The sequence below is a fragment of the Sciurus carolinensis genome, chromosome X, assembly GCF_902686445.1.
Source record: "Sciurus carolinensis chromosome X, mSciCar1.2, whole genome shotgun sequence".
Classification (NCBI taxonomy): domain Eukaryota; kingdom Metazoa; phylum Chordata; class Mammalia; order Rodentia; family Sciuridae; genus Sciurus; species Sciurus carolinensis.
Window position 1 is genome coordinate 130281702 of NC_062232.1, and position 24215 is coordinate 130305916.

At 45.4% G+C, this 24215-nt stretch overlaps 1 protein-coding gene across 1 annotated transcript; it reads left to right on the forward strand.

Annotated features, from left to right (window-relative positions):
* Positions 1–9994: 9994 nt before the first annotated feature.
* LOC124972210 (medium-wave-sensitive opsin 1-like) lies at positions 9995–24045 on the forward strand. The gene is made up of 6 exons (XM_047536468.1): positions 9995–10114; positions 14210–14506; positions 17395–17563; positions 18668–18833; positions 20565–20804; positions 23930–24045. Exons 1-6 carry the CDS (start codon positions 10003–10005, stop codon positions 24038–24040), a joined length of 1095 nt encoding a protein of 364 aa, XP_047392424.1. The 5' UTR covers positions 9995–10002; the 3' UTR covers positions 24041–24045.
* The last annotated feature ends 170 nt before the right edge of the window (positions 24046–24215 follow it).

Sequence of the window (24215 nt, forward strand, 5' to 3'; positions counted from 1 at the left end):
AAATGCCACAGAATTGTACATTTTAAGATAGCTAATTTTATGTCATGTGAATTTCACTTCAATAAAAACATTTACAATATGTTTCGGTAATTACATAACTTCTTGGGATGAATTTTTAAATGCTTACATTTTTATGCAAGAGCTAGCACAAGCACTCTCAGCACAATGACTTTTTTTTAATCTTCTGAACGACTTTATACAGTATACCAACATTTAAATCTCCTTGTCTGCAAATATCTTTAGTGACACCACAAAATGGACAGATCATCATGCCCAAGGTAGCTGGAAACAAATGGTCCAACAGGACAGGGTCATGGCCTGGTCACAGCCTGGCCACTGCATTCATACCAAAGTTTATCAAGTGGTGTGAACATGAACACCTACACTTGAGAAGTGGCAGTGCCACTATCACAGACCCACACTTTTACTCTATCAGAGACCCCAGTGCCAACTGTGTGACACCTTCTTTCTGTGCTGTGAGTTTTCTCTTAGACATGAAGATGGACAAAGCATTTCTCACCCGATGGAGTAGACTGTCTCCAAACGTGGCTCCCACAATTGCTCCCATTTGACATGTCTTTTTGCAATATGACTTGGTGCTCTTCCCAAGAGATAGAGTCTAGTTCCTATAGTTTTGAATCAAGCTGGCCCTGTGACTTCTTTTGAGTAATAGACTGTGACAAAAGTGTACTGGGTGACTTTCAGGCCCCATGCCATAGAAAGTTTGAGAGGCCACATGGAGCAAGAAGCCATGGAGAATATGGACTAGCTAAGAGCCAACACCACTGCTGGACATGGGAATGGGGCCATGGTGAGTGTCTCAGCCTTGGGAAACTCCCAGTTGAATGAAGTCACTTGAGTGACCACAACCAATATTATGTGAAACAGAAGAACTACCTATCAAAGCCCAGTCAACATATTGACCCATGAGAAAAACAAATTGTTATTTTAAGCCCTAAGGTTTGGGGGCACTTTCTATGCAGCACTACACTTGAGATCCTGAGAGTATACGCTAAACTCCTGCAAACGGCTTTCAAAACCTGGCAGACTCAGCTTGTGGAGGACCTAAAGCTCAAATTCCTGTGACAAATCCTATCCAGAAGTGGAGGACTTCCTGAAGTTGAATGCTGGCCCAAGATCAGTGGAATAAGACATAATTACAGAGGACTTCCAGGGAACAAGTGAAACCAATGAGGGAAAACCAGCTGTTATTACCTGTCGTGGAATATTTTTTTGGCATTGTTCCCAGTGTTCTAATAGTCACACAGTAAAAACTTCTGTCCTTGAGCTTTGCTTCTCCATTTAATGGGTTAGAACTGTGCAGAGTGGATGATGCTTCTCCATTTAACGGGTTAGAACTGTGCAGAGTGGATGAGGCAGCGCTCTGACATCTAAGACCATGTTAGATATACAAGACGCCACGTAGGGGCCACAAGGGGTGCTTCTATCATAATTTAGAAAATGCTCAAGAAAATCTGAAGGCACTTGTAGAATGAACGGGTTACGCTTCCAAAAACTGCAGTTGTCTTTTTTTAAAAAACAATTTTAGTTGTAGATGGACACAATACCTTTATTTTTTGTTCGTTTTTTACATGGTACTGAGAATTGAACCCAGTGCTCACATGAGCACTCTACCACTGAGCTACAACCCCAGCCCTGCAGTTGTCTTTTAATAGAGGGTTTTAGGCTGAGAACATATTAATTGTGACTTTTATTCATTTGAATTTTGCTGCATTTATTGCTAACCTCAGGTGGAGTGTTAAAATAAGTCTGTGGGGAACTTGCCAATGGGAGTTGGCTCGGTTCATCCCTGAGCATGTGCCGCCAAGAGGTTATTTGTATCAGTCAATCCCAGCCTGTGCTCTTTCTTCCCAAACTACAATTGGATATATCAAATTTTGTAATTACAATGTGACCAGAAATGTCACTTGTAAAGGTAGAGCTGAAATGATTAGATTTCAGACACCCAGACTTACAGAGAAAGTATGAAACTTGAGGGAGGTGTCTGTCTCCCAGAAGCAAAGGTGGTAAAAAGCATTTCCAGAACAATGGGAACAACAACAACAAAAGGTGTGACAGATATAGAAAATAAAATAACAGATAAGGAAATATACACAAAAATAGATATAGGAAATACAACAAAAACACTCTGGTCCCTGAACTACAGGAAATTGCTACTGTTCAGATAAGTGTGCCTTGGGTTCCGTTCTGATTTCCTTCCCTAACAGTGCAAAACAACTAAAGGGAATCATTTATTGTACTTATAAGTCTTGTTGATCATTTTAATTGCATATACAGCATAAATCAAGCTTTTGCCTGATTTTCACTGTGAGAGTTAAATATTTTTTAAAAAAATTAAGCAGCCCACAAATTGATTAATAGAAAAATGAAGAGACTGGCCTGGCAGCAGTTCTTGTAGTCGCAGCTACTTGGGAAACTGAGGCAGGAGCACCACTTGAGCCCAGGAGTTCAGGGTCAGCCTGGGCAACATAGCGAGATTCCCAACTCAAAAAACAAAAACAAACAACAATTAAAAACTCAATAATATGAATGTACTATTGCAACTGAATTGTACTCTAAATAAAAAAATTTTTAATCATAGATAGACACAATACCTTTATTTTATTTATTTTATTTTTACGTGGTGCTGAGGATCAAACCCAGTGCCTCCCACATGCTAGGCAAGTGCTCTACCACTGAGCTACAACCGTAGCTCCAGAATTGTTCTCTTTTTTAAGATGGTATACTTTATGTTATGCATATTTCACAACTTTTTTTTTTAAGACTAAAAAAGATTTTAGGATTAGGGCAGGAAAGGAAGGCAACGAAAACACGAGTTCCCTCAGTTTCACTGAAGGCATGAAAAACACAACAACGATTAACAACCCCTCCCAAATGTACAACCTTCACGAAACCAGGAACCAGAGACAACTGACAAACTCAAAGCCATGGGGTGAGGGGCAGAGAGGAAAGCAGAAGACTATGATTGCAAGCCACCAGGGTGTGGCAAGACAGCGGGGAGGTATAAAGGGTCCCAGCAATCCCCGGGACGCACCCAACAGAATCTAGCCCTTCTGGACACTGCTTGACACTGCATAGGAACATCTGAAGGCAGATCCCAGCAAGAGCAGCACTGCAGTAGGCAGCGATCCCACAGGGAGAGAAAAGGCGCAAAAAGCGAAAGCGGCTGTGAGCTGCCGCGCATCAAGCTCTGGATGCGCGAGCCGCGCGGTACCGCCAGAAGAGGGCGGCCAAGAGCCGAAGAAGCGGCAAACCACCCGCGCCCTTCCCGGATCCCCAAGGGTCCCTTTACTAATGGCTGGCAGCTAGGAAACCGAATGCGTTCAAACAACAATAAAAACAAAAGCAAACAAAAGTCAAGTACTGCATTTGTACAAAGAAATAAACACACATGCAAGGCAAAGGTCTCAGCAGCAGCAGAAGCTCACCGGAATGGTTTTAAATGTTTTTTAAGGTTTTGAATGAGACATTTTTACAGACTGTATCTGAATCCATTCCTGTTGTGAATTCTTTTTGATGTTCGATTTGTCACCAGGTTGGCCAGTGAGAATCCCTTTACGCTGATTTTCGTGTCCTTTTTCCGTTTGCCCACCAGTTTCTAAACAACAGAGATGCTCAGAGCACACCTTGTACTTCTATTGATAGACCGTTCTAGGAAATATGAATCTAATACAGCAATCTATAAAAGCATATTTTAAAAAGTGTGTATTGAACTTTCCAATTAATATGCCCTATTACACCTCCTTCTTACACTGAAGATCAGGGAATGTAAAGCTAACTTCATATTTTTCTTTGTCCTGCAATAAGAACCCAGTTCAAACATAATAGCACCATGAAAAGAGAAGCCTGGGATAGATAGATATGGAAGGAGCTAGGTGTACCTACGTGGGTAGTCCCAGTTACTCCAGAGGCTGACACAGGAGGATCACTGATTTGAGGCAACTTAGTGTCTTGTCCCAAAATTTAAACAATAAATAAAATAGGCTAGGGATGTAGCTCACTGGTAGATACCCCTGGGTTCAATCCCCAGTACCATGGGATGGTGGGGGTGGGAGAAGAAAAGAAAAAAAGAAAACACAGATCTGTGGCAGTACAGACCAAGACAGTAGGCTCAGAATTGGAGGTACAGGGTAAGTCAACCCACCTACTTGCTCCTAGCTAAGTCCCCATCTGGGTCTCCTGGGATGGGTTATCCCAAGCCTGGGTAGTTCAGAAAATGTGATTTCCAGGCCTAACCCAACATCAAGCTCAAAGCCAAATACAGTATGTGGTGGGTCTGTTTGGAGTTTGGCAAACACATAGCCCACACTTTTTGATTTTATATTCATCCAATGGTGACAATGAGGACAGTTGTTCTTGGAATATGAAAGTGCCACTGTTTTACACCCATAGTTTCCCTCATCAGAGGCCATGGTGCCAACGGCGTGACAAATTCTTATTTCTTAAGCTCTTCCAGATGTGAGGATCAACAGCCTTTCCTGCTTGACTGTTTCCCAAAGCAGTTTTTACCATTTTAATTTCACTGTGCAGGAGCACATGCTAACCATGGGCAGGGATGCAGCACTGAAAACATTTAATTGGGGCAAAATACACACACACATGTATATTCACGTTTGTGCAAACTATTACCACCATCCATCCCCAGAACATCTTCATCACGCCAAATTGAAACTCTGCACCCATGAAACACTAACCCTGCATTATTCTCCCTTTCCCTAGCTGCTGGCATCCATCCTTCTTTGTGTCTCTATGAATTTGACTATTCAAGGGACATATTAAATGGAATCCTATACTGTTTGTCCTTTTATGATTTGCTTTGGAAAATGTATCTTTTTGAAGGCTCTTTATAAATTAAACACTAAATAGTTTAATTACGGTGGAAATTCTGTACAATCTAAGGTTTGACTTGGAATTAGGTTATAAATACGGATCATATTTGGAATAAAACACTTTTTTTCAAGTTAAAGAAGAAAAATCAATTTAAAAGCTGGACACTTGGGCTGGGGTTGTGGCTCAGTGGTAGAGTGCTTGCCTCACATATGTGAGACACTGGGTTCAATTCTCAGCACCACATATAAATCAATAAATAAAATAAAGGCACATCAACAACTAAAAATATATATATTTTTTTAAAAAACTGGACACTTCCTTTTCCTGGGAGGATTGCAAGTTCAAGGCCTGAGCAACTTAGCGAGACTCTGTCTTGGAATAAAAAATAAACAAGGCCAGAATGTAGTTCAGTGGTACAATACCCTTGGGTTCAATCCCTAGTACCACAGGGGGAAAAAACCCAATGCAGTAGCATGTACCTGTCATCCCAGCTACTTGGGAGGCTGGGGCCAGCCTGGGAACCATAACAAGACCCCATCTCAAAAGAAATCAGTTTAAAAATACAAGAAAAAAGAAATAAGAAGGAAGACAAAACAACAAAAGTCTGAAACAGGTTTTCCTGGACTAACATTTCATAATATTGTAAACTAATAATACTCTGTATGTCTTCTCCATGGTGATAATGTGGCTGCTACAGCAAGCAGAATTTTCACTCATTCACATTTTGGCGATCTATACCCAAACTTTCTAGCAACTGCTGGTTGATTCATGTCGTAATAAGTACCTCTCAGAATGAGCCCAAAAGGTCTGAGAACTGGAGGATATGGTATAAAAACGACACATCCAGGCTCGAAATCAATTTAAACTTTGGTGTAAGTCAGAAATGGAATAGAATTATGTACCATTATAATGCAAGGAGGAAACATCAGCAGGTTTGGAGAACCCAACAGCTGCAGGGGTGAGGGTAATCCAACTGCTATGTTTTTGAGGTGAGCAATTCAGGACACAGTGGGACATTCACAGAAATGGTGAAAAAGTCTGACTCTGGTCTTTTGAATTTATACATAGTGCATGTTTACAGATCTCTGAGGAACTTAAGGCAGAGACCTTTTCCAACAAAGTAGGGAATCCAGAAACTAAATGGGAATCATAGTCATACTTAACCACATAAGAATTAAAATTGAATGGATGCAAGTCTATTCCAAATGTAAAGTCAAAGGCAATGAAGGACCCTTGAGGACATGATTCTCAGTGAAAGAAACCAGGCACCAAAGGACAAATGCTGCGTGATTCTACTTGTAGGAGGTCCTTAGAGTAAGCAAATTCTTACAAAGCAGAAGGGTGGTTGCCAGGGGCTGAGGTGAGGAGTGAGTCTGTTCTTAATGGGTGCGCAGTTCAGTTTTTCATGACAAAATGAGGTCTAGAAATGGACGGTGGTGATGGCTGCATGTCAGCAGGAACTGTATGCTTAGAAATGGCAAAATAGTCAATTTTATGTTATGCGTGTTTTATGACAATTTTTTAAATATCAAAGGCAAATGGTCAATGGATTCCTTGTCCTCTAGCTGTACCAGTCACTGGTTGTTAATGACAAAGCCCCTGATCTACTGGATGGAGCTGAGAGCTGAATGAAGGTGACATGAAGCCCCCAAAACTCGTAATCAGCTCTCTGTCACGGAGTCACTTGGGAGTAGTCAGATTAGAGACAAGTCCGTCATCTAATCTTCCAGCCCAGCCAGGGCCCCAGCTGGCAGCAAGAGTGGGAGCTGCTGGGCTGAAGCGGAGCAGAGGGTGCTGCCAGCCTCGTTCATTCTCTTTCCCCATTGCCGTCTGGCTCCTCTTCACCCACCCCTTGCTCTTCATCTCCCTCTCCATGGCCCTCTTTTTGTTTATCCACCCTTTCACAAGAACATAGGACACCCAGTGAGCTTTCTCTGGGGCTGGGGAGTACACATGCCCTCACAGATGCCAGGGGACTTTTTAGGACAATAATCTGCTTTAGGCTAAATCAGGACTTGATCTTCTGTTAGCCCTAATCATCAATTAGCACCCCACTGTGCAGGGCCAGGGAAGGTCCAGAACTCACTGCCTCTGCCCATCTCCACTCTCCTCCCTGCATCTTGAGTTAGATGCATATCTGCCCAAAGCCATCAGTGGGACTGTGCTGAGCTCATTCATTAGCATAATACTGGACAAGGACAGGAAGGGCAAGTGGAAGGCTAGCTCTAGGGCTCAAGTGGGGCTAGAGGCTTCCCCCAGAGACTCTGCTCCTTCTCTGCTGGACCGCTGCTTAGGTGGCATTTCATCTTCACAAAGGGTTTCCAAACAACATGGCAGTCCTGGATGTTCATGGCTAGAGTGGAAAGTCAGTTTGAGAGATCCCAGGTGCAGCACAGCCAAAGCCTATAAAACTGTGGTCCAGAGAGGTAGTGACAGAGCAGGAGCTGTGAGGCTGGGATTTTCAGGAAAGGCTTCCTACAGGGGGAACTTGGTTGTGCCTGAAGGATCACACAGTTGAAAGATCGAAAGAGAAAGACATTTGATGTTACTGAGTTTACTCCCTGAGTTGTACTGCCATTACCACTATTAGTCTCTAATCCAACTACTCCTTAGTGATGCCATGAGAGAGAGCTTATTAGGAGTTCTGGGGGCTGCTTATCACCCTTATTCAGCTCTAGCTCTGTCCAGCAGGCCAGGAGTTTGGCCATTAACAGCTGCAGGACAAGGAACCATTTGCCCATTTGCCTTTGACATTTGCAAAGCTGTGATAAAATACGTAACCATTTCCAAGTGCACTGTCAGTGATGTTGAGCACATTCACAGTGTTGTGCAACCACGACCACCATCCACCTCCAAAACTCATTCATCTTGCAAAACTGAAACTCTGCACCCATTAAACACAACTCTTCCCAGTGCCTGGCAATCACTATTCTACTTGTTATCAGCGTGGTTACTCTTGGGATCTCCTAGAAGTGGAATCATACAGTATTTGTCCTTTTGTGACTGGCTTCTTTCACTGAGTATAATGTCCTCAAGGGACATCCATGTTGTAGCATGTGTCAGAATTGCCTTCCTTTTAAAAACTGGATAATATTTCATCATAAGAATAAATCTTGTTTTGCTTGTCTATTTATCCATTAGTGGACACTTGCATTATGCCCTTCTCTTGGCTATGGTGACTAACACTGCTGTGAACATGGCAGTGCAAGGATTTCTTGGGGATCACATTATAATTCCATGTTTATTTTTTTGAGGAGCTGACAAACTGTTTTCCACAGTGGCTAACCATCACAATCTGATTTTAGAACATTTTCATTACTGACTAAAGATTCCCTATACTCATTAAGGAATCATTCCCGATTCCCCTCTTCCCAGGCCCTGGCAATGACTAATCTGTCCTCTGTCTCAATGGATTTGCCTATTCTGGATGTTTTATATGGCAGAATAATTCAATACATGGCCTTTTGTGTTTGGCTTCTTTGGTTTAGTGCAATGTTTCAAGAGTCATCTGCATTGTAGCACAAGTCAATACTTCACTCCTTTTCATAACTGAAGAATATTCCTTTGCATAGATAGATCACATTGTGCTTATTCATTCATTTGTTGATGGATTTGGGGGTTGTTTCTACCTTTTGGCTTCTTGTGAATAGTGCTGCTATGAATACTCATATACGAATTTTTGTGGGACTGGAGTTGTGGCTCAGTGGTAGAGTGCTTGCCTGGCATATGTGAGGCCCTGGGTTTGATTCTCAGCACTGCATGTAAATAAAATAAAAGATCCATTGACAACTAAAGAAAAATATTTTTTTTAAAAAAACAAGTTTTTGTGAGGACATGTTTTCCAGGCTACAGATAAGCCCTGGCAAGGCCACAGCCAGGACTCTTCTATTCTACATAGAATCTCTAACCTGGCTCCTGGCACGTGGCAGGCACTGACTGATTCTAAGAGTCATTCCTGATATGGGTAGCCAAGCTGGGGCTCCACCTGGCTTCAGTCTTTAACCAGGGCTTCCCCTGTGCCAGCAGGAGAAGCTGCTTTGCCAGGAGCCATCACATGGAGCCAGGAGTGCTAAAGAATCATGGCATGGCACTAAGAATAAAGACATGAAGGCCACCAGCCCATGTGTCTTACTGAGTTTAAGGGGCCAACCTAAAGGAGGTGACTTAAGCAGTTGGATTTCAGGACTGAATAAAGGGGAGCTGGTGGAAGCCACAAAAAAGGATGTGCTCCCTAAGTGGGGGCTGTGGAGGAGAAATGGGGGTCCATAGTTGGAAACTGAGATAAAGTTACAGAATCGGGCAACAAGTGAACCCCGCTAAGTGTGGAGCCAGCCTCAGTCAGACTGCTGTGGGTGAAGAGGGATGGCAGAGGTAGTCTGTCTGAAACACTCTGTCAAGGAGGCTGTGGCCAAGGGCAGCCCAAGGAAAGATTGTGAACTAGAACTGGCAGCAGTGGAGCAGGCTGTGGGAACCTTCAGGGGGCTGCAGCAGGGCTGCTGCAAGGGAGAAGGGCCTGTAGCTCACAGGGAGTAAGGGCAAGGGCAGGCAAAAGCAATGCACAGTGGAGCTATTCCCCAAGGCCTTGCAGTCAGAACCTGGGCCCCAACTGGGGGAAGAGTCCCAACTAGACACACTGTACCCATTGGGCATACAGAGATGGCCAGTCCTGCAAGGAGATCCAGTTCCAGGTCCCAGCTTTGAAAGGTCTCCCAGGACTTTCGGGAGAGACAGATGAGAAAGAAAGATTTGGGCTTTGGACTACTTTTCTGTCCATATCCCAGGTTGAAAATCCCACCTTTGGGTCCACCTGCCCTAACAGTAGGTGCTGAATGGTAGAAGGAAACAGAAGACACATAAACATGATCAAGGGCTCCACAGGCACCTCTGCAAGCCCACAGGGGGGTGGGGGTCTGAGTTTAGTGGCCAACAAATCCCTCTGAGCTGCCCTTGCGGGCTGGTCTTAGGAGCAGAGAAGAGGGGTGGGAGGAGGAGGTCTAAGTCCTCGGCCCAATTAAGAGATCAGATGGTGAAGGGTTTGGGAGCTTTTAAGGTGAGGAGGCCTGGGCTGATCCCATAGGCTGGTATAAAGCGCCATGACCCCCAGGCAGTACACAGGGCTGGCAGGCATCAGTGACAGGGCTTTCCACAGCCATGGCCCAGCGGTGGGACCCCCAAAGGCTTGCAGGTGGGCAGCCACAAGACAGCCATGAAGACAGCACCCAGTCGAGCATCTTCACCTATACCAACAGCAACGCCACCAGAGGTGAGCGAGAGGTGCTATGGAGGCTTGGCCATCAGGCAAGGGTGGCTGCACTGGGGGCCTCCATCCACCCTCCTGACCCCAGGGAATCTCTCTTCTGTACACCCCACCATCTCCCTTAGCTTTCACAATGACATGAATGGGGGGGTGCTTTCACAATATAAAATGACACCATACTATGGAATATGCATTTTCAAACACCGCACAGGCTGCCCTAAGCCTGTAAGAATCCATGTCCACTGAAGGATTCATGAACTCTTTCTTTATGGTCTCTAGTCATTGTCTACACTGCTGGTGGGCTTTCATTACATAAAACTCTCTGGCAGCTGCCCCCACCTGGGAAGGGACTGGTTTTGCATCTCTGAAGCTACAAGGAGGCTGGAGGACTGGCCTGGAGTAATACACTGACTCAACAACCTGTGGGAGAAGCTGGGGGAGGCAACTGCAGAGAGCGAGTAACTTCAAGAACCTTAAGTTTGAAAGAGACTGTTTTGCAGTCATCTTGTCCAATTCTGTGTGTAGGGAGCACAGCGTTTCGGTGCTCACTTCTGGGGAGAAGTGGCTGGTGCCCAGGGCAAGCTTTCCATTTTGAACAGTCCCAGTACACAGAGGCAAAGTCCAACAAAAAGCTGAAAAATCTTATTAGAGCAGCCCAAGTTCTGCCCTTGTTACTTGCTCAGGCAAAAAGCTTTGTATGTGGGCTCTTCAAAGCACTGAAGAGTCTAGTGACACCATCATCCCCAGGCACCCATCTCCAGGGCCATCCTCAAAATCTCACCTGTCTTGAGTCAGAAATATCCCACTACAGGGTTGCCAAGTGTTGATTAGCAAAAGGGTTCTTGAGCCAGACTGACTCAGTTTCCTGCAGTTCACCTCTAAAAACAGTCATGTTTCTGAACTTTCCCTCACTTCAGACCTTGCTGATGGCTTCCTCATGATGTGTTTGCTCCTCTGAACTCATTCACGATCATTTTCCTGTGAATTGGTAGGAAGGTCTGACTAGAGGCAGGTTGGTATGTTGATGTGTTTTGGCAAACTGACTTTATGAGGAGGGACACTCATTCTGGGGGTGTGAGGGGTTGCTGGAACTCAGTTCTCAGACCCAGCAAACCATCGGAGATGCCACACGTGCTGACTCCTAATCTTCACTGACTAGCTGGACTACATCAATAAAGGGAAATACGCCCCAATTTCTACTCTTGGACCCCTTAGGAGTAAATACTGGATTCTTTCCTTTTATTTCTCCATTCCCAAAATAATGACTTGGTTCATCAGTGGAGGCCAGTGAGTTTTACATCTGTGTCCCCTTTATCTTCCACTAAGAATTCAGTTCTTCAAGGATTAGAGTGGAATATCATGTGACTACTCATTTGCTCTATTTCACAACACACACACATACACACACATATACACGCACCTCAAAATAGTGATACCAATGTTACTACCAATAATATAATTACCAAAAACCTAGCATTTGTATGGGTCTTTTGATCCTTAGGGTGTATGGCACTAGGTCATGTGGTCACTGATGCAATTTCAGTCTTATTAGAATAGTCCCTCTCTATCTGATTATATTACTGACTGTATAGGCATTTAGGTTCATTTATTTTGTTTTTGATAATCAGGGGTTGCCTTCTAAATTTTAATTTTGTTTTATACTATGTAATACAAGTTTCCAAAGTAAAATCTAGGTAGATTTGAAGAGGTACATCTTCCCTGCCCCATCCCCAACAGATTCCCTTCCTCTCTGTATTTCTCTATTTCTTTTTCTTTCTTTTTTTCCCCATAGTACTGGGATAGAAACCAGGCCTAGGGCATGCTCTGCAAGCACTAGCCACTGAGTGATATCCCCGGGCCCTCCTGTATTTCTTAGAATTACTTTGCTTGGATGTTGACTCTTGATACTCTTCTTTTGCTCATTTCTTCATGAAATCAGTTCCAGAACTTTCAGGAGAGAGAAGCAACCAAGACACCCACTCTGATGGCTCCTGTCCCCTCCCCCTTCCCCACTGATGCTCAGACCTCGTCCTCCTTTGCCCTTCTTGTATCTGCTCTGCTCAGCTTGGACTCCATCGGTTGTCTGGGAAGGTCCCTGGTTGCCTTGTTTTGAGGGGCTGTAGCACCTAGACTGTTCCAGTCCCTTCACTTGTCTACAAACTGGAGTGTCCCAAACACCTTCTGGTTTCAGCTGCTCTTCTCCAATTAATATGCTCTACTTTCTGGGGAAGATCTGTTGGCTATTTGGGGGTTCTGTTCTTGAGTGTATTGGCAGCCTCATTGCTTTGCTTTGTCCTTTTGACAGAAACTGAGACCACACAGTTCTGTTGTCAGTGGTGTGTTGCACTGCTCATGTAGGGGGTTTTGGGGATTCCTGTACAGGGTTTCTAGGAGCTCCTTGTATGAGGAACCACTGGGACACTTGCACAGACGGAAGCAGTGGCATCATGGGGTCCAGTTGTGCTGCGGGTGAAATTTGCCCTAGCTAGGAGAGCCCTGCTTTTCTTAAATTATTTTGGGTTGGGTTTTTGCAATACACAACTAAAGAATGCTAATAAGTACAGGGAGCTCTTCACAGATGCTTTCCTAGATGCTATGAGGCTTTATCACATGGCAGTACAGACTGAGGCTTGCAACCCCTCAAAGTATTCTGCCAACAGTGATGGTGGCAAAAAAAAGTTATTAAAATAAAGAAATTATAGAGCCTCTGTAGTATAATAAAGATGAGTTACTCTCCTTTTATTCTGTCTGAGTTTGTTAGGGCTGCTATAACAGTACCACCATCTGAGTGGTTTAAACAACAGAAATGTGTTGTCTCTCAGTTCTGGCGGCCAGAAGTCTGAAATCAAGGTATTTGCAGGGTTGGTTCCTACTGGTGGTTCTAAGGGAGAATCTGTTCCATGCCTCTCCCCTAGTTTCTGGTGGTTTCTGGCAATCTGTGGCATTCCTTGGCTTGTGGAAGCATCACCCCAATTTCTGCCTTAATTTTCACATGGCCTTCTCTTTGTGTGTTCAGATTTCCCCCTTTATGTAAATCCAGTCCTACAGGGTTAGGGTTTGCATTAATGACCTCATTTCAACATGCTCACTTCTATAAAGACCCCATCTCCAAATAAGGTCACATTCTAAGGTGCTGGAAGTTACAACTCCAACACATGAATTTGAAGGGGACACAATTCAATTCATAACACATTCACTTATTCATTCTCTGAGCACCTGTGTTGTGTTACAAGGACATGATGTGTATGATGAATGACTCACAGTCTTCAGTGAGGAAGATAAGACTTGTACACTGGTGTCAGTACAGTCTGCTATAAGAAATGACCAAAGGCTACATGACTTTTAAACAACAAAGACTTATCCCTCACAGTTCTAGAGGCTATATGTCAAGGTGCCAGCCTGGTTGGGTTCTGGTGAGGGCCCTCTTTCTGGTTACAGACTGCTGCCTTCTTGCTGTGTCCTCATTATGTGATCTAATTATCTCCTGAAGGCCTCACCTTCTAATATTATCCTGGGGGGTAGGGTCTAAACATGAATTTGTGGCAACACACACATTCAGACAACAAGAACTGGCCACCCTAATATGTGGTAGAACTTCCCAAGTGGGCCGTTGAGGTGACATTAGCTGAGAAATCTGAAAAGGCTTCTGGAAGGCAAATGTATCCCAGCTGGGTTTACAGAGAACTCTGGGAGCAAAGGTGTGACAACAAAAGGACATGGAGCATGCACTGGAAGCAGCATAAGAGGTGGGATGGGGAGAAAAGGTACAGAATCAGAGAAGCAGGGGTTTGCAACTGTCACTGCAAGCAGTGACTCAACTACTGGAATCTGGAGATCAGTAACTGGCAGAGATGATGAGGAGTTCTGTTCTTTAAGTTTTAGGTGCCAGTGCAGGTAACCATCAGGCAATGGCCTCTAACTTGAGAAACAGGAAGAAGGGGAGCTAGTTTGAGAATAAGCAAAGGCGAGGGTGATGGGCAAGAGGGGTGGGGGCTAAGGAAGAGAGGCTCCAACAGGGGAGGAAAAGTGGAATTAGGGCACCAGTGCAAGTGGGTGATGCTGCTGCCCAGCTCCTCTCTCTATTCTGCCTCCTGCCTCCAGGCCCCTTTGAAGGCCCCAATTACCACATTGCTCCCAGATGGGTGTACCACATCACCAGCACCTGGATGATCATTGTGGTTATCGCATCTGTCTTCACTAATGGGCTTGTGCTGGTGGCCACCATGAAGTTCAAGAAGCTACGCCACCCTCTGAACTGGATCCTGGTGAACTTGGCAATTGCTGACCTAGCAGAAACCGTCATTGCCAGTACCATCAGTGTTGTGAACCAGCTCTACGGCTACTTCGTGCTGGGCCACCCTCTGTGTGTTGTGGAGGGCTACACTGTCTCCGTGTGTGGTAAGCCAGGGAGACCCCACATGGCAACCCTCGAGGTACATCCATAGTGTGTGTGACTTTGAGGTGCAAACGTGAAGGGAGACAGACCCAGGGGAAGCTGGGTCAAGGCCATCACAGGGGTGGGAAGATAGGCTTACAGGGTTCTGGAGGCTGCCATCTGAGCACCCACTTCAAACTCTTTGCTTGAGTCCAACACACCGTGAGTCCCTACTCTTGAGACAGGCTCTGCCTAGGGACAACCAGTTTGGGGCTGTGTGGCTGGCATTGGGAAGAGACAGATCTCGAGCCAGATAATCTCAGAACAGTATGGGAAGTGAGGGTTCTCAGCATCCTGGATAGAACTCCCACCTGAATCACGGATGTATGCCCTTTCATCCTGTCTCTCAAGCCAGACACCTCTGCCTCTTGGTTGCCTGCACAGTGTAAGCTTCCCCTAAGGAAAGACAAAATTCCCATTACAGCTTTGGGGATACCAAGACTAGATCACAGTCCCCTTTCTTCATTCCCATCACTAATATCCTCGTGGGCCATGAATGGCTCAAGTTCACAAGCAGTGGCCAAGAAGTATCAGTGTGCCCAGCTCTGTGCTGGGGAGGGGCCCTATACCAAGATAGTGACCACATGGTACCTGCTTAGTCCTCTTAGAGGAGAAAACAGTAAGGAGAGGGCAGGGAACATTGACAGTGCAGGGAGCAAAGTAACAGCAAGTGTGGTTCTTCTGAGCAGACAAGAAGTGAGCAGGTCCAAGTCTTGGAATCCATGAATGTTATGCTCAGGAGTAGAGACTTTATTTCAGGAAGAGGAGCCTGGAGATGGGGGACCCACCAATGGGCCTCACTGCAACCCCGCTTGCCTAGCCAGGCACCCAACATTCAGAAGCTGCTCCTGCTCTTGCCTCCTGGCCATTCTTCCTGGCCTCCTCCCTGCCCCTGGCCTCACAGTGGCAACTTATGGCTCAGACCCAAGGAGATGCTGGCCCACATGCCAGCATTCTCCCCAGAGAATAGAAGTGAAGTGACTGGGGAAACTCCATCCCTTAGGCCCACTGCTTTCTATGGCAGGTGTGTGCCTTGTTGGCCATGTTTCCCTTCCTAAGGGGCCCCTTGCATCATCTGTCTTTGCTTCTGCCAGGTCCTCCTACTTGCCTTTGCCTTTGCTCATGGTATTTTTGTTGTTGTTTTGTTTGAAATGAGGTCTCCTTGCTATGTTGCCCAGGCTGGTCTCAAACTCCTGGGCTCAAGTGATCCTCACACCTCAGCCTTCTGAGTACCTGGGACTACAGGCACATGCCACCACACCTGGCTCCTCACAGTGTGTTCTTGAGTCACTTCAGTGCACTTTGGTATAAGTTTTAATGTCAAGAACACCCTTGGCCCTCTGGGAAAGTTTGTAAATTCATGAAATTATATCTATAGGATTACAAAATCAGCTCATGATATTGAAAAATAGTTTTAAATATTAAATATTAATTAGTGACAGACTTTCACTAAAGTACAAGTATTAAAAGTATTTATTAAAAGCCTTAGTGAGTCAGGTGCGGTGGCATATGCCTATAATCCCAGCAGCTCAGGAAGCTGAGGCAGGAGGATCATGAGTTCAAAGCCAGCCTCAGCAAAAGCAAGGCACTAAGCAACTCAGTGAGACCCTGTCTCTAAATAAAATACAAAAGAGGGCTGGGGATGTGGCTCAGTGGTAGAGTGCTTGCCTAGTATGCATGAGTTCCCTAGGTTTGATCCCTAGCACTGCCAACAACAACAGAAAAAGCATTAGTGATGCTGTTCTGTACTAAAGTATCAAATAACAGAATCTGACTTGACAACTACTAAACTTGCAGTAAAGAATGTGGGTGATACTTTGAAAAAAATGTCCACCACCACTGTAGAGTGATAGGAAAACATCTGTGACTTCTCTGGATATTGCTAATATTGCCACATTCATAATAGAAGGAAGTGACAAGTGTCTGTTAGAGGAATGAAAGATGTTGCTCTTTCCACCTCAGTTCATGGATCCCTGAATCCTATGTGTAGACCTCTGGGGCAAAGGTAGGAGATGGAAAGCTGTCTCACCTTCCAAATAGGTTGGTTGGTGGGGGGATCTCAGGAGTTCCCAAATTGCCTAAAGGAACTGAAATTGTCAGGAAGGGCACAAGTTACTTAGACACAGCCCACTTCCTTGCTCTTGGTTGGAACAACAGCATCTCAGAGTCATGCTGGTGTGGATGTGGCCATCAGGGGTTCCACTGATGGCATCAGAGGAAGGAAGGACTGGTGGCCAAGAGGGCAAGAAGTACTAACAGGGCCTCTGTTGGTGAAAAATACAGGCCTATCAGCTGCTATGGTTCTTTCTTGTCTCCTCTTTGGTGATGGGGTGTGGAGGTTGAGTAAGCTCCAGAGGTTCTAAGCTCCCAGCCTCAGAATTCCATAACTGGGCTGGCATGAAATGCAGTGGCCAAACTGAGAGCTCAGAGCTCCTGCTCCAGAGGAAAAGCAGTTGACATTAAAAAGAAAGAAGAAAGAAATAAAGAAATAAAGAAAGAAATAAAGAAATAAAGAAAGAAAGAAAGAAGGAAGGAAGGAAGGAAGGAAGGAAGGAAGGAAGGAAGGAAGGAAGAGGAGAGGAGAGGAGGAGAGGAGAGGAGAGGAGAGGAGAGCAAGAAGCTGGGGGAGGAGTGGAATTAAGCTGCTAGAGTCAGTGGGGAGACAAGATGGGAGAAGAAGGCCCCTGAACCCAGGACCTGAAAACACTTTTTGGAGAATTCAATTTGGCAGCTGGGAGGGGAAATGCTTGATTTTTAAAGCTGTCTGCTACTTCAACAAGGAAGCAGCAATGCTAGAGGCTGCTTATCCTTTGCATTGTCTCAAAGTCCTCCTGTCTGCTCTTCCATGTAGGGATCACAGGCCTCTGGTCCCTGGCCATCATTTCCTGGGAGAGGTGGCTAGTGGTCTGCAAACCCTTTGGCAATATGAGATTTGATGCCAAGCTGGCTATTGTGGGCATTGCCTTCTCCTGGATCTGGTCTGCTGTGTGGACAGCCCCACCCATCTTTGGTTGGAGCAGGTAAGGGTGCAAGGGTACCAGGAAGATGCTGGCTTCTTTAGGGCCAAGTGGGAAACATCAGACTTTGTACTTTGGGGGCAAATCAACTTCCTGTGCATAAAGTGAAGGGAAGCACAAGACTATCTCCAGGCTCCTTCAAATGTGCAATACATATGAATCTGAATGGCTACAATATAGAAATGGTCCCCGATGCAGGGCAGGTTTGAATTCCAGGGCTCTTTTGCCAGCTCTGTGCCAGATCCTTCTCACTCATTCCACCTCTCTCCCACCTTCAGAAGCTTCTTAGGATGTAGGTACACCTGGGCCCATAGGTCATCTGTATCCTGACCAGGCTGGATTTTGGGGGGAAGACCCTATTTCATGAGTAAATGACTCAGATATTTGATCAGGAGGGACAGAACACAGCTGACACATTTGCTGTCTTACATGACAATCCTTTTTTTATAAACTATTTTTTAAACATATATTTTTAGTTGTCAATGGATCTTTTTTATTTTATTTATTTATATGTGGGACTGAGTTTTAAACCCAGAGCCTCACACAGGCCAGGCAAATGCTCTACCACTGAGTCACAACTCCAGCCCTCTTACATGACAATCTTAAGAATAAAATCTTGTCATGTTTGGAAGGCTCTTTCTTTGGGAAGTTTCCATCATTCTGGGGAATAGCCAATTGGTAAGTAAGTCCCTTGTTACAGTCATGGCCTAGTTGACCTGAGAAATAAAGATTCAGGTAGTCACAGGAGTTCTTAGATCAGAACAAGAGGGAGCCTTGCACTCCCTTTGAAAAAAGGAGGTGTGATGGGGTGATGAAAATCTTTTGGAACCAGATAAAAGAGAGGGAAGGTGTGAGTCCTAGAAATAAGCAAGGATTTTCAAAATCCTACCCAAGGCTTGTCTTTTGGGGTGCTGAAAATGTAGAAGTGGTGGCTGCACAACCTTGTGAATGTGAAATGCCACTGAATTGTTCATTTCAAAATGGTTAATTTCATGTAATGTAAATTTCACCTCAATTTTAAAAACTACAAGTCAGGAGTGTGCCTGTGCTGGGAGTCCCATGTTGCCCCAGCCTACAACAGGATGGCCCACTGACCCTTCTCTTCAGGTACTGGCCCTATGGCCTGAAGACGTCCTGTGGCCCAGATGTATTCAGTGGCACCTCGTACCCTGGGGTGCAGTCTTACATGATGGTCCTCATGGTCACCTGCTGCATCATCCCACTCAGCATCATCATCCTCTGCTACCTCCAAGTGTGGCTGGCCATCCGAGCAGTAAGTCTCCCATCCTCCCGACCTCAGCTCTAGCTGGCAGGATGTCTGGGTGAAGACAGAGACTCACCTGTGTACTCTCCTGCCTCCAAGCTGCCCTGCTCCCAAACCAGTTCACTGAGAATCTTAAACCATTTTTTAAATCCTCAGATAAGTGGATACTACCCCAATAAGAAAGTGTTAAGACCAGCGATGTGAATTGGGCAGTTCCTTTGGGAGCACATCCAGGGTTCCATTTCAGCCCTGGATCCTTTGTCTTCATAAATGTAGGATGGGAAGGGACTGCCCTGAATCCAGAGCAGAGCTGAGCATTTCCCCTGACCCAGGACAGTTCTCTCATGGAGTGGAGCCACCAGAGCACCCTTATCCCCTTCACGGGGCTGTTGGGGCAGACCAAGGAATAGACTTGAGGGTGCCATCTGCCCCCTAGACCCACTCTCCACCTTCCTGTGTCTGGCCCTTCCCCTTGGGAAGCTGATCCTGTACACAGCCACCACCCCCATCTCACCCCCACTCCAGCTGAACTATCACTAGGGAGCCCCCTTCGGGAAATCAGAGCAAGGGAGGAGATTAAGTTTGGGTCCTGGGGTGCCAAGAGCTCTGTGTTCCCTTGTGGTCTCACCCACACCATAAGTTGTCCTTTTGTCCACCAACTCCCCTATCATTAGCTCCATTTCCATATACCATCTGTTCACTGATGGGACTCTGCCGGGCATAGGTGGCAGAAAGCCCTTCAGGGTGGTGCCTTTCCTTTGTAAAGCTGCTTATGTCCACAATCGGATCAGCAGGTGCTTACAAGCTCTGTCTAGAGGAAGCCATGGACTTGGGATAGGCTCCACTCACCTCAATGCCTTCGGCTGAAGGCTACAATTTGGTCCCCTGGGTTGGTGCTCACATATCAGAACCAATTTAGTTGGTTCCCACAGGTATCCACCCATGGCTTGGGCAGTATTAGCTTGGGGTCAGTGGGGCCCAGCCCTGCTGTCCCAGCCCTCACAATTCCAGCCCTTGCAGGTTTTCTTTCATCTCAACTCAGCTACCTGTCATCAGGCAGTGGTTGACCTTTGTCTGCAGGCTGGCCAATCCTGTTGTAGAAAGCCTGAGAGAATTGCATGTATGACTCTGGCATTGCGACTGGGTACCCTGCTGGCCTCTAGCTTGGCTAGAGCAACCTCAGCTGCTTTCACCTCCCCTACCCCCCATGTCCTATCATGTTAGTTCCTTCATTCTTCAGTGCTGGGGATTAAACCCAGGGTCTCATGCATGCTACACAAGTGCTCTCCCACTGAGCTACATCCTCAGCCCTGGTTCCTTTGTTCTTGACTCTCTAGTGATCCGTTTAGACCCCCCACACACACTCAGACTAGAGCACATTAGGGGACATCTGATAAAGGATCAGGTGAGGCTAAGGAGATCAGCCTCCAGTTCTCTTTTCCAAGCTCCTGCCAAGCTAAATCCAAAGAGCTTCAAAGAGTCATCCTTGGCCAGAACAGTCGCTCAAGGCCTCAGTGTCTGCCCCAGGCAGGACATGCTCTGGCTCAGGGGTGGAAGTTGGCCACCTCCAGCAGGGTTAGGGTAGCAGGTGACCATCTCCTCCCACCCTCATCTCCCTCACCCTAGGTCACCCTCCTCTTGCTTGCCTCCCTGACTATTGCTCAAGCAACAGCAACATGAAGTCCTTTCAAATATAGAACCCCAGGTGACACCCCCACTCACTGTCCCTCTCTCCCCAAGGTGGCAAAGCAGCAGAAAGAATCCGAGTCCACCCAGAAGGCTGAGAAGGAAGTGACGCGCATGGTGGTGGTGATGGTCTTTGCATACTGCCTCTGCTGGGGCCCCTACACCTTCTTTGCATGCTTTGCTACTGCCAACCCTGGCTATGCCTTCCACCCTCTGGTGGCTGCCCTACCAGCCTACTTTGCCAAAAGTGCCACTATCTACAATCCCATTATCTACGTCTTTATGAACAGGCAGGTAAGAAATGCCATAAGTAGATCAAACTCCAAATATACCCCACAGGAACCCAGTAAAGCCTCCCTCCTGGAATCATGTCTCCAGTAACAAGCCCACACAGCATCTGGGGAGCCTGATAATGACCCTCCAGGAAAATAAGCAGGAAAAGGCTAAACATGTGACCCAGCTATAGTCAGTCATTCATCTGGCCATTAGCAGAAGGCTTATGCACATACTCTGGAATCTATTTCTCATCTCAGCCAGAGGGAGATATTTCCCAAAGTGTCTATGTGCTGCAAGCTCTTCCCTCTTGTCGGTCCTATGACAGGGCCATCAAGCTCCAGGGGCTCTCCTGGAATTTAAATGCTCCAGGATTCAGTGAACTCTACATTGACCCTAAGGACACCCTTCTTGGTTTTACAGACTCAATTCTCTTCATTTTTCTACTTTCAAACCCTAACTTCTTGAATTTGTCTTACTATAAGAACAAACAAGGGCTGGGGATATAGCTCAGTCGGTAGAGTGCTTGCCTTGCAAACACAAGGCCCGCAAAAAAAAAAAAAAAAAAAAAAAAAAAAGAACAAACACAGGTTCTTTGCTGTACTGACCAAGAGTTGAAGAACTTCCATGAGTTCATGGGTTAGTTTGGGGGGAACACAGTGTGGTATTGCACATGGTCTTGCCTAATGGCAACCTTTCCTAGATGGCTTTCACAGCACGTTGCACATGACTCATAGATCCTCTTTGTAGGTTACAGGTGACTGCATCATCTTCTGAGTGCAAATCACCTTACTCTTGAATCCATCAAGTACATTTCATTAAGGTACAGCTGTGTTACTTAATAGTAACCAGAAAAATCAGCAGGGTCTTCTCATTTCACCAGACCCAATGTCTGCCTTTCAATCCACTGTTCTTTCCACTTTCATCTTTTGTCCTCTTTTTTTTTTTTTTTTTTTTTTTTTGCAGTTCTGGGGACTAAACTTGGGGCCCTGTGCATACTGAGCCACCCCCAAATCTGCTCTTCTGTCTTACAGCTGCCCTATGGCTCCATCCCCTTCAGCTTGTCCCTGCCTCTACTAAGCCAGATGCAAGGTCTGTGGAGTTCATTAAGCACCCTTTCTCCCTGGTAACTTCTTAATAGTAAATAGGACTGTTTCTGTAGCTGATTCCTGGGAACTCTCTTGTTGGCATGTCATGCCCAGGGAATGAAATTTGATCTCTGGTTCACTTCCTGTCATTCAAGAGGATCTCTTTTTAGGTCTGGTTTCAGTTTTTGGAATCCTAAACTATCTTGCCAAGTACTATCTCTACCTGATTCTTTTTGTTCTGCCTTCCAGAGGTCCCCATCCTAGACAGATGTATGCACATCTGTACCTTGCCAGGCCTCTGAACTTTGCTTTCACCCTTTCCACATTGTGATCCTGTCCTGCTGCATTTTGAGAGAATTTTCTGGAAAAAAGTTCTATAAGGGCATAGAGGTTTTTTCTCTTATTTTCACTGCTGTATCCTCCCTAGACACAGAGTCTGGCACATAGTAGATGCTCAGTAAGTAGATGTTGAATGAATTTGTTAAATGAATACCTCAGCATTCTCTGCCAGCTCTTCAGTTGAGTTCATTCTGCTGATCAGCCTGCTTCTTATTAATTTCAATAATTATGTTTTTTTATTTTTAGAATTTTGATGACAGAGGGAGCTGGAGGTAATCAAGAATAGGGCTGAACTATTTAGGGAGTGTTCTGATCCAGGTTCTCAAAGCACCATGGATAGTTCAGTGATGATATGAGATGTAATTGATAAATTATCACGACCCAGATTTCTTCAGGAGTCAACCAGCAAAGAGAACTACCCTCCTGTTACCAGAAGACTTCCTTGGAGAAGACATGAGGGAGGTGGCTAGACTGCTGTTGACCTAGTCCTTACCTAATCCCAAAATGGATGGGCTAGAAATAAGATCACAATCACATTCATATTCACTAATATGCCTCTAAGTCTCTTGCCAGATATTTTGGAAACCAGTCACCGTATGCATGAACTCCTTAGCTAGAATTGTGTTTGGTCACTGCATGAGTATCTTGGGGCTGCCATAACAAACTACCACAAATTCAATGACTTACAACAATACGAAATAAGTCTCTCACAGATCTGGAGGCCAGAAGTCTACAGTCAAGGTGTTGGCACGGTTGGTTCCTTTTGGAGGTACTGAGGGAGAATCAGCCCTGTACCTCTCTCCTAGCTTGTGGTGTTTGCTGGTAATCCTTGGTGTTCCTTGACTCAAAGATGCATTACTTCAATCTACCTTCATGTTTATGTGGCCTTCTTCCCTCTGTGTCTGTATCGGTATGTCTAAATTTTTCTCTTCTTATAAGAACATCAGCCATGGGATTAGGGTCCATCCAATCCAGTGTGACCCCATCTTAACATGCATCTTAATTACATGTTCAAAGACCCTGTTTCCAAATAAGGACACATTCATAGGTTCCAGTGTTTGAGACCTGAACATATCTTTGTGGGGATGCAATTTTACTCACACAAGTCACCATCACTGCTAAATTAGATAACTCAGATAACCATCAAATGTTCTGGCTTGGCTATCAGGTGCTCCAAGCTCATGTGTTCGGCAGTGCAGGAATGCTCAGAGGTGAAATGATTAGATTATGAGAGCTGCGATCTCATCAATGGATTAATCCATTTGATACATTAATAGTATGAATGTACTACTTGGTGGTAACAGTATGCAGGTGGGCACACTGGGAGCATGCCCTTGGGGATTGTGTCTTTGTACTCAGCTCCTCCTTTTGTTTCTACTTCCTGGCTGCCATAACCTGAGCAGCCTTCCTCTGCCATGCCCTTCCACCATGATGTTCTGCCTCATCTCAGGCCCAGAGTGATGAATTCAGTTGGCCTTGGACTGAACTTCTGAAACTGTCAGCCTAAAATAAATTTTTCTCCTCTAAGTTGTTCTTGTCAGGTATTTTGGTCAAGTGATTAAAACAACCCCATGTACAAGGAATGACTTGAGCCTTCCTCCATCCCTCTGATAGGGTTCTGAGTGGGAGATAGGAAGATGTTAAGCCATCAAGATGACAATGAATATACCACACACTGGCCCTTCCTGCTTTGCTGAATAACACTTTCTGTCCTTCCAGTTTAGAAACTGTATCTTGCAGCTTTTTGGAAAGAAGGTTGATGATACCTCTGAACTCTCCAGCGCCTCCAAAACAGAGGCTTCATCTGTCTCTTCAGTGTCTCCTGCATGAAGTCAGCCTCCTACCTGTCCCACTCACTGTGGCTTTGGCCATGTCTCCCCTTCTCCATCCCTGTGGAATAAATATAATTTCTCTTTGCCAAAACCAACAAAGTCACAGAGGCTGCTACTGCAGTTTGGGGCCACCTGAGCACTGGGTCTTCAGAGGGTGCAAGGAAGATAAAGAG